Source organism: Nansenia antarctica (genome assembly GCF_963989245.1).
Source record: "Nansenia antarctica genome assembly, chromosome: 2".
In the NCBI taxonomy this organism is placed as follows: Eukaryota; Metazoa; Chordata; class Actinopteri; order Argentiniformes; family Microstomatidae; genus Nansenia; species Nansenia antarctica.
The window spans coordinates 31,986,210-31,998,709 of record NC_137675.1 but is presented as its reverse complement, the minus strand read 5'-3'; the positions used below and the strand labels follow the sequence as shown (position 1 = coordinate 31,998,709).

At 47.0% G+C, this 12,500-nt stretch overlaps 2 protein-coding genes across 2 annotated transcripts in view; one reads left to right on the top strand and one right to left on the bottom strand.

Annotated features, from left to right (window-relative positions):
- The window catches only part of brat1 (BRCA1-associated ATM activator 1), a gene marked incomplete at its 5' end in the record, with an annotated part of 25,525 nt that extends 20,296 nt beyond the window's left edge, over nt 1-5,229 (top strand). The window contains one exon of the mRNA XM_080522989.1: nt 4,083-5,229. Coding sequence (XP_080379115.1) covers nt 4,083-5,057 — 975 coding nt within the window. The 3' untranslated portion in view covers nt 5,058-5,229. The remainder of the gene's footprint in view (nt 1-4,082) is intronic.
- A 4,086-nt stretch (nt 5,230-9,315) lies between these two features.
- The window catches only part of LOC308150124 (guanine nucleotide-binding protein subunit alpha-12-like), a gene marked incomplete at its 3' end in the record, with an annotated part of 9,788 nt that continues 6,603 nt past the window's right edge, over nt 9,316-12,500 (bottom strand). Inside the window, exon 3 of the mRNA XM_080522988.1 lies at nt 9,316-9,327. Coding sequence (XP_080379114.1) covers nt 9,316-9,327 — 12 coding nt within the window. The remainder of the gene's footprint in view (nt 9,328-12,500) is intronic.

Here is a 12,500-nt window from a genome sequence, read left to right as displayed (position 1 = left end):
CTCTCTCTCCCCCCCTCTATCTCTCTCTCTCCCCCTCCCTCTCTCTCTCTCTCTCTCTCTTACACACACACATTTAATATCTTTATTTGCGTTCACATTTTACAATAAAATTCTTGAACACAAACAGTATTAGTTGCACCAGCATAGGACACTCGATAATTCAACCTTTACAATCTGTCTATGGGTACAGGTAGCAGCGTCTCCTCCATATGTGGCGGCTGCCTGACGACTAGTCTGTGGACATTACCAAGGCTTCCAAATATAAACACTAATAATTTACATTTGTACCCAAGCTGTACAATGGCATAGAGATCCGTGTCCACTGACAGTCCGTTCAGGAGTATATAGACTCTCCCGCTGAGCAGCGCCCGCTTGAACGCGAGCCTCAATACGGTGATAAAAAGCATTGATGTCAAAGCGAGTTTTCCAAGCACTGGTTGCATCTTCTACATTAACGATGGCAGTTACAACGGGTGTGCGTGTGGGTAGATGTTAATAAAACGTTATTTAGGTTTAGATGTCGAAAAACTCTCAAACAACTTTCACGAGCTGTGCGGCAACCGGCCCGCTCCCCAGCTGCTGCTGCACACACACTAGAGTGCAGATCAGACAGACGCACTTCCAATATCACATCGTGTAAAAAAGTCCTCCTCCCATTCTGGATGGAAGTTGTACGTTATTGGTTTCTTACTTGGTCCAGCTTCCCCACTCATTTGTATACCCTTTATTTAGTATTATATAGTAAATGGTAGAAATTGGAAGGCTAACTAGTTAATTAGTCTCGCCGGTATTGTAGTTGGCGCTGTTGACTGCGCATGCGTGGTGAACCGTGTGTTAGGTGAAAAGATCAGATCTCAGACTGGCTTACCTGTACGTCAATCAAGTGGCAAAAGCCATAGTGAGGATGGATGATAGGCGAACGCTAGCCAGTGGCAGCTTCAGGGAAGAAAAACGAATGCTTATCGCTTATTTCAGCTCCAAAAAAACATGCGATGACGTCGATTACCAAATATGTCGGCGACGATTTTGGTAATCGACGTCGTCGCGACTAGTCGACTAATCGTGGCAGCCCTATACTGCTTTACTAGGTGGTCCGCAAGTAACTCTGTTCTCCTGGTGGAAGTGCAGTTGGATAGTATGGTATTTGCTTGAGTTTCTCTGACATCTCCTGTTTCTCCTTTCCCTCAAACATAGCCTCAGCTATCCCATCCAAACACTCCTTAACTACGTCTGAAGAGAAGGGCTTTTTGTTCTCGCCCAGCACCTGGCGACAGAATGTTCTTGCGAAGATCAAAATCACAGTATTATATACAGTGCATCCAGAAAGTATTCACACCCCTTCACTTTTTCCACATTTTGTTATGTTACAGCCTTAAGGCCGATTTAAACTTCTGCGTAAAATCGACGGCGTAGGCTACGACGTAGCTTGCGTTGGCCCGCGTGGCCTTGCGTTGCCTACGGAGAGGGTTGACGCTAGTGTTGTTCCGATACCATTTTTTGATCCCGATACCGATACCGATACCTGACCGTGCAGTACTTGCCGATACCGAGTACCGATCCGATACCACAGCGTTTGAAAAAACAAAACAAAAAAACATGTTTTTTGAGCCGCATACTCACCTCGATGTAAAATTATTGCTAACACTTAGTCTGGCACTGCTCAAAACCTTTGTAAAACAGGAAAAAATACCAACAGAGAGTGAATACTATAGAACTTTTTTTATTGTCTACCTGGTATGGTGACAAGAAAATCAACCCCTTATAAAACCTGAAATGTGGCTCTCACAGATGCCAATCAGTGCAATATCCATTTAAGATATAAAACAGTCGTAGTAGTAGTGCAACAGCAAGTGAACATTTACAAACAAATTTTTTTTTTTTGTTAGTACTCGCCGATACCGATACCAGCATTTTTGTGCGTATCGGTGGCCATGCCGATACTAGTATCGGGATCGGAACAACACTAGTTGACGCGCACATCTCCAAAAATGTAAGTACGCGTCAGTTTCCACGCAACCGTAAGCTCTGTGATTGGTCCGCTTGGTAGCACATGATTCCGACAAGATTCCGACTCTCTCGTCGGCCAAAATGCGGAAGCCATGACAGAAATGTCATTTACTTTTTCTGTAATTACTATTAATAAAGATTTGAAAAATTATGATAACCATCGTATTATCTTAGTTTAATGTCATTTCAATGCATCATAGAACTTATTTACAACAAGCATAAACAAAAAAAAACGCTATTATGCCGCTTTGAGTAGAGCGCCCTATGGAAGAGTCAGGCACAACCCGGAGGCACCCTTTGCGGGTTAATAACTGTGGGTAACCGTGGGTTAGGATAACAATTCAAACGTGTCCGAATAGGGGAGAGGACAGGGAATCTGAAACCATTTGAATGGTGTCGATACGACACTCCTATCACGGTCGACACAGCGCGGAGCGAATTCCCGGGTAGAAATTGTCTCTCCCCCCGCTGTCAACGGAGGTTTCATCCACCAGGAAGCGGTGCTGCGAGCAGCAGCGGGTGAACTCCCGGTTCATTGAGTTTACGGTTCAAAGCATAACTTCTCGGGGTGTCAGCGCGGTGGTTCAGGGCTCAAAATGACCGTATACCGATGGTGAAGTTAGCAAAGCAGTCTTGTGTTTCTACCACCTTCATAGCCGGTGTTATTCACGGGCAAAGACGGTGCCCGGAGGCACCCTTTGCGGGTTAATATCTGTGATTTACCGTGGGTTAGGATAACAATTCAAACGTGTCCGGATAGGGGAGAGGACAGGGAATCCAAAACCATTTGAATGGTGTCGATACGACACTGCTATCACGGTCGACACAGCTAGGAGCGAATTCCCGGGGGGGGGGGCATTTCACTTGCTGTGGATGAGTCAATAGACAGCACAAAGCCCAGCTATATGTGTCTTCATCAGATCTATTTCATCAGATCTATTTCAGCAAGGTCAAGGGGGAATTCTGTGAAGGCTTACTGGGCCTGACCCCACTCCCTGGCCACACTACAGGAGAGGACATTTATGAAGCCATCATGATCTTCTGGACAAAGAGGGTGCCAAACTAAAATTCTCCATAACCAGAATAGCATGCTGAACACATTGAACTTTGAATGGAGTCTTAGTCATGTACCGTTAACGAGATATAATAAGAAAAGCATATTTTTCTATGCCGCTATGAGTACACCGACCAACGCGACGCGGTCCGCGTAGAACTAGAACGTAGAACTATAAACTTGGAGACCCCTTACGTAGGCTACGGCGTAGACGTGCGTAAATTCGACACAGAAGCTTAAATCGGCCTTTATTCCAAAATTTATTAAATTATTTTTTTCTCTCAGAATTCTACACGCAATAATAATAATTATATTGCTCTTTTTGCCATTTTCTTTGAAATAATTGTTGCTTATACTGTATATATACAGTATATATATATATATATATATATATATATTTATTATATATATTTTTATGGCCTATACACCAACCTCACCAAGTGAATTTCCTCTATGTGCAGAAATACTTGGCAGTAAACAGATGTGTGATTGTGAGCGAGGGATCTGTTCCAGAACCCTGGGCATGTTGGCCAACGCTCATCTGAGGCAGTTTCCCACACCAAAACAAACAACAAAGAGATAAATCTCATGCCCCACAAGTTTGTGTTCTCTGTTTGTTTGTGTGTGATGTTTTTCTGTTTGTGTGGTGTGTTATGCCTGAAATGTTGCTGAAAAAAATAATAAAAAAGAGATAAATCTCAACCGTTTGATGACGGAGGAACACTTGCAACACCAAAAGAGACAGTGCCCAACTTTCATGATTACATTCCCATGATAGAAGGAATCAATGAATCATCTTCCAGGGCAACTCCTTCTCTGGCTGTTCTCAGACCAGTGGAAACACATTTCAGCCCCCCGACTATGACGATGATTATAGTCTGACCACGGGCTCCATATCTGGGTCATTTGTATTCACAACGCCATATTGTGACTGAAAAGACGGCGTGTGTGTGTGTGTGTGCTTGCGCTTGCGTACTTGTGTGTGTGTGTGTGTGCGTGTGTGTGTGTTCTCTCTCTCCAGGAGGACATTGTGACCAAGTTGATTGACATCCTGTCGACGGACACGGAGAGCTTCGCCAGACGAGCCGTTCTCCGGTTCTTCATCACCTGGCTGAAGAGACCATCATCATCATCATCATCATTGTCGTCATCATCTCCCCCCCTGGCCACGCCCCTGCGCGCCGTCCTATCCCTGGGCAGCGCTGACCTGGACTGGGAGGTCAAAGTTCACACCCTGGAGCTGGCCGAGGTGCTGATGGAGGAAGTACTACTTCCGGGTCACCGAGACTCACCGCGGCCGTCGACACACACCGCCCGGCACACACAACCCTACACCGTGACCCCTACGCCCTCCCTTCTACCCACACACCCCACACCACGTACCCAGACAGAGCTAGCTTTGGGGCTACGTAGGCTAGTCGACCTAGGAGTCGTGGGCGCGTTGTTCAGCGGCTTGTCCGACTGCGACAGACCCGTGGCGCTGAAGGCCTGTGGTCTACTGCTGAACCTCCGGGAGAGAGTCTGCCCTCGGTCGCCCACGGCAACGGCCGCCGACAACGCCACGGCGGCGGCGACGGATGAGCCCCCAGCGACAGTCGCCGAGGTGACCTGCGACCTGGGGGGTCAGGGGTGGGGGCGGGAGGTCGCGAGGAAATGTCTGGAGAACAGACGAGGCCTCAAGGGTTCCGATTGGCTAGGAGAGTCCGGGCGGGGGAGGACTCCTAAGTCCAACGGGAACGGAGCGTCTGACGGGTCACCGCCGGCCGGCTCTGAGGCGGGCGACAGGGCAGGAGAGAAGGGCGATAGGGCGGGAGAGAAGGGCGTGCGGGCGGGGAGCGTGAGGGTGTGTGAGGCGCTGTGGTCTCTGGGTCTGGAGGAGAGCCACGCGGTGCTGTCTCAGAGTAGCGACCACGTGGAAAACTCCCCTCTCTCCCTCTTGCAGGACATCACCATAGCAACACACCCTTCAGAGGAGGTTATAGTAGACTGCTACTGACACACACACACACACACACACACACACACACACACACACAGGGCTTGTGTTGATGAATAGGCCTCTACTGTGTTGTAACACTGTATAAAAGAGTAAAGACTAACATGTTGCTGTAATAAAGGAGTTGCTGTTAGTTACTAGTACAATGTTGTACTGAAACATTTCTCTATTTTTCCACAAGCAAATAAAGTGAAGTTGTTTTATATTTCTCGGAGGTGTGTCATGTTGTCCTTGAGAGAGAGAGAGTGTTCACAAACTATTAGGAATAGTCTGTCATTTAAAGGGTCTTAAAAGTCGACATTAAATGGTTCCAATTGTGTTTTGAGCATCATTTTAAACATCCACCAAAATTGTAACCCCCAGAAAACGTCAATAAGTATAATAAAACACAACTTTTTGTTAGCCTCAATTTTTTGGTCAGACAGTTCTGAGTATGTGGACTTGATTGATTGAACACTCCCTTTCAATAGTTCAGCCGTGTAATCACCAACCATTTAGCTACTGTTGAAATGGGCAAATACTGAACTAATTCAACGACACAAACACAGGGTGACGGCAAGCTAACTAGGTAGTTGAAGGGAGGGAAGAGCAGGTGAAATGAGGCGAGAGAAAGAGGGATAGAGATTAATGGCGTTTTTCCACTACAGGGCCGTCCCGGGTCGGCCCTGGGGCCTCATTCATAAAAAAGTACTTGAACGTCATCTTTGACTTTCACGTAAGCACATTTTTCTAAACGGACGTAAGCATTATTTATAAAACGGGCTGAGATGGTTTAAAGTTGCGTACGTGCTTCCTTCTATAAATACCAAACATACTTGGAAATGAGGTTTGTATTAACGCCCTGTGATAGAGGCTCAATTATAGCGGCTGAATGAAGCCAAGTGCTATAATATAATATAATACAGACAGACAATACTGACAATATTATATACTGTCTGTATTATATTATATTATAGCACTTGGCTTCATTCAGCCGCTATTTGAGCCGCTATCACAGGGCGTTAATACTATATTATAGGGTAGGCGTGCGTCTGGAAGCGGGAGAGGGCAGTAATACCACGTTCATTGATAAAATGACATAAGGGATGGAAAGGGGGGATGGCAGTTTTAGAAGGGGGATGATTTGGACTGTTTTTATTTCAGGGGGGGTGCCATTCCCCCTCATCCCGACTCAACTCGAAATCCAGTATCATTTAGCGCGTGGCCGGGCAAGGCATAGGCATGTTGAAGAGAGATAGACAGCTCCGGAGGGATATAAAGAAAGACTGAAATACAATCATAAACATTAGTTCCCTTTAAATCTTGAATTTAACCCATTTTCTCGGCTGGTAACAACATCGTTAATTTTATTACGAGCCACTTAAACTTCGCATGAATTACAGTAGGCAACGTTTTTCCAGTGCGGCTCACATGCCTGTAATAACTCCGCATAACCAGTAGGTAATGTGCGTAAGCAAGTTGAATACTCGACGTCGAGCTACGATCGTTTCCACAATCAAATTGACTCACGTTGAAATTGTATAAATCACTACGTTGACGTGGTTTTCTACGTACGACACGGGTAAGATCAAAATTTGATCTAAGCACGTTTTATGAATGAGGCCCCTGGTCTTTAGCCTTTCTCCACTGCCAAAAGTACCCGTGCCATTTCTTGTACCCGTGCCGGTTTTAGTTCTTGTTCGGGATGGGTAGCGAAAGGTACCAAAGGTACTTTTTTGCCAGGCTGCGTGTGACGTGTGACGCTGCACACCGTTGATTGGTCAATGGAAATCGTCATCCCATGTTCATAGATTTCTTCGCTAACCGCCATCTTTAAATACCACAACAGATTTCGCTCTCGGAAAATGTCACTTACTGTTTCTGTAATAAATAGCTAACCATCGTATTATCTTAGTTTAATGTCATTTCAATGCATCATAGAACTTTTATTTACAACAAGCATAACAAAAAAATCGCTATTATGGCGATGTCCTGTGCCTATGCTGTTCCTCAGTCCAGTGGCAGTCAAATGCCGGTAGATTCGCGTCTTGCTCCCTTTAACACATGTCGGCGTTTCCCTGGTTGCGAGATCTAAACTATTAGAACTGAAAGCGGCAGGTAACAGGCACGTAACATCCATATGCTGTATATATAAATAAATATATTTGACTACCAGCAAGACACCGGAGCACTCGTATCTATAACAAACGCGGAGATTGTATGAGCCCCGCGTCAGTCAGCCTTTCCGTAGAAATACATCGCTCCGTTATATATCTAACGTTACATGTTTTAAGGCTGATCTGTGCATAATAGTGCTGCATTATGTTGATCTATTTATATCGATCTATTCTTGCCAATTCCTTATTACCAGTGGAAAGGGGGAAGGCTAAAACACTTTAAATGGAATAGATAGGACTTTCCGTTCAATGGAGGAAGCATGATACTCGCGAGTTCATCTCGCTTTTCCCCCCGTTGATCTATTAAACAATCTAAGCAATCTAATCAGAGCAGTTGTTATTATGTAATATTATTGATGGATGTGCCATTTTTGATGGAGAGCAGTGAGCGGATGACTGGATGTGAGCATGTATTTGACTAATGCCGATAGATTCGCGTCTTGCTCCGAAACCGGAGCTGTCGGCGCAGACAGGATTTTACAGCGTTCCTTCAAACTATCGTAATTCATGAACTACAGTATATGCCCAATCTAAAAAATTCAAACCGTTTCTGAAAGCAGAGAAGTTGCACTTTTTTAACAGTTGAACTTTTTTAGGCTTATTCACCAACAAAAAAAGCACAGTGCTCAACGTGTCAGGAGAAATAAAAATAGAATCGTGTCGGCATTTCATGTCGGCATTTCCCTGGTTGCGAGATCTAAACTAGTCTACTAGAACTGAAAGCGGCAAGTAACAGACACTTAACGTTACATGTTGTAAGGCTGATCTGTGCACGATAGTGCTGCATTTTGACATAATTCTTATCGCATTTCCCCCCCGCTGATCTGTATAGCGGGGGGAATCTTATGACACGTAACTCCTCCTACAGTCCCGGGTCGTTCCTGTATAGTGGAAAACGTCTCGTACCCGGAACTGTTCAAAAGTGTGCCGAGGCGAGCCGTGCCGAGCCGGTCAATGGAAAAGCGCCAAAAGATAGATTGGAATAGAAAAGCGTCCAGCGGTCTAGCACCGCGGTCTACAGTGCACACATACGCCCATGTCGGCATGGGTTCGAATCCGGCCCATGCCGTGCTGACATGCCCTCTCTCCCTTCTTCTCCTTACTTTCCTGTCTGTTTTCACTGTATCTGTCCAATAAAAGAAGAAAAATATGAGTGGGACTGCCCCACTGAGGGAAAAATTAATAAGAAAAAACAAAAACGTGTGGGTCTCAGACGCTAAGAAGCAGATGGAGAGGGGCCGCTGTGAGGGGAGGATAATGTGAGAAAACCTTCTGATTGGTGCATGCAAATGAGTGGAGAAACATCACAAAAAGTGTCTCCCTGTGTTGAATCTCACCCAATGACATTTACATTAGATTTTTGGCATTTAGCAGACGCCTTTATCCAAACCGACTTAGAACAAATACATTTGTCTAAGGGAGAATTTTGGGAGGTTGAACACCAGACGGGCTGCAGCATTCTGGATGAACTGCAGAGGTCTGGTGGCGGAGGCGGGGCGTTGCAGTAGTCAAGGTGGGAGATGACCAGTGTCTGGACCAAGAGCTGTGCTGCTTCTCTGGTGAGGAATGGACCTATATGTCTGATGTTGTAGAGGTAGAATCTGCAGGAGCGTAGGATGCAAACCAGGAGAGTGCAGAGACAGAGATGCCCAGTTTTGAGAGGGTAGAGAGAAAGATCTGGTGGTTTACTGTGTCGAAGGCAGTAGACAGGACCTGACGAAGGAGAACAGAGGAGAGGGAGGAAGCTGGAGCAGAGTGGAGGGCCTCCGCAGTCTCAGTAGAGTGCCCAGCCTTAAAGCCTGATTGGTGGGGGTCAAGGAGGCTGTTCTGAAGGAGATAGTGAGACAGTTGGTTAGATACAATGTGTTCAAGGGTTTTAGATAAGAAGGGGAGAAGGGATACCGGCCTGTGTTTGTGGACAGAAGATGGGTCAAGAGTTGGTTTCTTGAGGAGAGGCTGACTGTATGACAGCAACATATGAGTTCTGCTGCACGGCTCAGAACGCTGGCGAGGCGACGAGAGTGACGTGCAGAAGATCAACGCATTCCACAATGGATGTCTCCGGAGGAATAAGATGTCGAATCTTCTGGCCGGAAAGGATTTCAAATGAGGACCTGTACAAAGACACAAGCTGTCACAATGTGGTGCTGGAGATCAGACAACGCCGACGCTGATGGCTAGGACCCGTCCTCAGAATGGATCAGGACTGCATTCCCAAAGTAGCCTTGAGATGGACCCCCCCCTGGAAAGAGGAAACAAGGGAGGCCAAAAACAACCTGGCGGAGAACTGCGACCTCAGAGATGAAAATGGCCTGGGGAAAACGGCCTGGGGCGCCCCTGACCTGGGCCGAGGCGCAACACGCTGCAAAGGCTAGGACCAGATGGTGGCTGATAAGCCAGAGAGCGAGTGTAGCACAGTGGGTTTGGGAGGGGTGGCAGCAGTGTTGGTGCGAGGTGGAGGGAAGGAGCTGCTAATGTCATCAACCTTCTTTTCAAAGTAAGTGACAAAGTCATTCACAGACAGGGAGGAGGTGGGTTGAGGAGTGAGGAAAATGGGGAACAATTTCTTTGGGTTGGATTGGATTTTGAAATGATAGTAGGCAGCTTTAGCAGCTGATGCAGAGGAGGTGCAGTTGAGGAGGAGACAGAGATAAGGGTTTAGGTCATCAGGGAGGCCGGTTTTCCTCCATTTCCTCTCAGCTGCCCGGAGCTCTATTCTACAAGCTTGCAGGGTATCAGAGAGCCAAGGGGCATGTGGTGAGGATCGTGCTGGCCTCGAGGTCAGTGGACAGAGAGTGTCGAAGGATGAGGAAAGAGTGGACAGGAGGGTGGAGGAGGCTGAGTCAGTAGATAGAAGGGAGAAGGATTCACCAGAGGGTAGGGAGGACAAGACAGAGGAAGAGAGAGCGGTGGGGTAAGAGGGTAGGCAGGTTGCGACGAGAAGATACAGCGTGGGTAGAGACTGACTGGGAGGGGGTGGATTTGAGGGGAAGGGAGAAGGATACAAATTTGATGATCAGAAACGAGGAGGAGTAACAGTAAGGTTGGAGGTATGGGAGGATCTGGTGAAGACAAGGTGGAGCTGATTACCTTCTGAGTCGGAGGAGAGTGGGAAAGGGAAAGATCAAAGGAGAGGAGAAGGTCAAGTCCTCCAGATGAAAGAAGAAGATTGACTTGCCAGACCCCTTTTAATAGCCTGCAATAACCCTCCTCAGCCACCAGAGGGCAGCGTTCACACACCAGCCCTCTCGTCCTCCATGCCCCCCCTTCCTGCCTTCCGAGTGGAAAGATGGAGGGACCCTAGGGAGCGGGAGCGGGAGCGGGAGAAAGAGAGAGAGAGAGATGGAGAGAAGGAGAGAGAGAGAGACTGATTTTAGTAATTGCTTCCACATGTCCAGTACGATTGTTCTGGTGATAGGTCTCGGTCCATGTTCCCGATTAGACGGAACTACGAGTCCATCGTACGAGGGTTGGAACCCCTCCGACCGTTTCCCCCCAGAAACAGACGACACGACCAGACCATTCGGTTTGTTTGTTATTGTTGTGTCGTCGCTGTTACTGAGTTAGTTATGTCTATGGGGTCATACTGGGTAAGGCTAGGACATGGGGATAGTAAGCTGATTCTAGATGATCTGTGATAAGCCAATGTGGACTGGGAATATGTATCCCTTCAGGCCCTCTCATACCACAACAGAGAGAGAGGGAGAGGGAGAGAGAGAGAGGGGGGCAGGAAGAGAGAGAAGGGGGGGGAGAGGGAGAGAGAGAGGGAGAGAGAGAAAAAGGGGTGCAGGAAGAGAGAGAGAAGGGGGGGAGAGAGATAGAGAGGGAGAGAGAGAGAGAGGAGGACGATGAGATAATAATGGACAATCAATAAATCCAATCCTCTTACATAGAATATTATTGAGACATTGGGTTCTCTGTTCAGTAACTTCTAACTTTCTGTAACTTTTAAAAAAATGTTTATGTCTGTATTTATGAATGCCCTGTCCAGAGAAGGGTAGGAGTAGTTTAGTTTCACCTTCATGCTGATCTGAGGCCAGTTATTACATGTTCCCCCAACAGGGTAAGTGTTATCATTTATGGAGAGTGAGCTGATCCTAGGTCAGTGCCTAAAGGAACCCTCTATCCCTGGCTGCTGTGGGGAGGAATGGTACCACTGTTTATGTTTCTCATGATTAAAGAATTATGCAACCGTGAGAAAGAGCGAGTGTGGATAATGATGAATAGATAATGTGTGCGTGTGTGTGTGTGTGCGGGTAGGGGGTATGGAGTGTTGGTTTGTGTGTGTGTGTGTGTGTGTGTGTATCTCCTCCTTGGCTCATTATTAAATATCAGAGTTCAGCTTTAGGTCCAATCAAACACAGCCCCGAGCAGACATCAGCTTAACCAATGTCATGAGACCTCTCTCACACACACACACACACACACACACACACGCTACCATGGATTTTGTGGTTTGTGTGTGCACGCACGCTTTCCCGGATGTAACAGTAGATGACAATAAACCACAGCGAAATAATAAATAATACGCACTCCTTCCACACAGAAGTGTGGAGGGAATCTCTTCTATTGGTGTTTTGGATATAGACAAAGACCAACACGGTGTGTGCTTTCCTTCGGTATCTGACCTGTGTGTCACACACACACACACACACACACACACACACACACAACGGTGCGTCGCGAGGACAAGACGTCCTGTGCCCAGCTCTCTATGCCTATAAACGGAGGTTTCCTTACTTTTGAACTGGTACCGCAGGGAACACTCTCTTTTCCATCCCTCGCTTTGTGGGACGTTGCAGGGGGTTGGGGGGTCTCTCTGAAGTGTGTGTGTGTCTGTGTGTGCTTTGTGGTTTTTACAGTCGGTTATAGGCACAGGACAGGAAGAGGACACAACAGAGGAAATATGACCCCTCTCCTCCCTCCCTCCCTCCATTGCTCTATCACCCCCTCTCCTTCTCTACTTCCTCCCTTTCTCTCTGTCTCCCTCCTCTCTCTCTCTCTCTCTCCTCTCTCAGCCAGTCCCAGGGGTGCTGTTCTCTCAGGCTCCTACTAAAGGAGGTCTCAGTCTCTGTGTGTGTGTGTGTGTGTGTGTGTGTGTGTGTGTGTGTGTGTGTGTGTGTGTGTGTGAGAGAGAGAGAGAGAGCCTTTAGTTACACACTCCAGTTAGCTGTTTTTCCTACACAAATACTCAACATGCAAAACAACTCGACTGTCATTCTTCCTCGCGAACATTCCCCCCGCCCCCCCCCCCCCCCCCCCCGCCTCAGGAGCAGAACTGGAACAT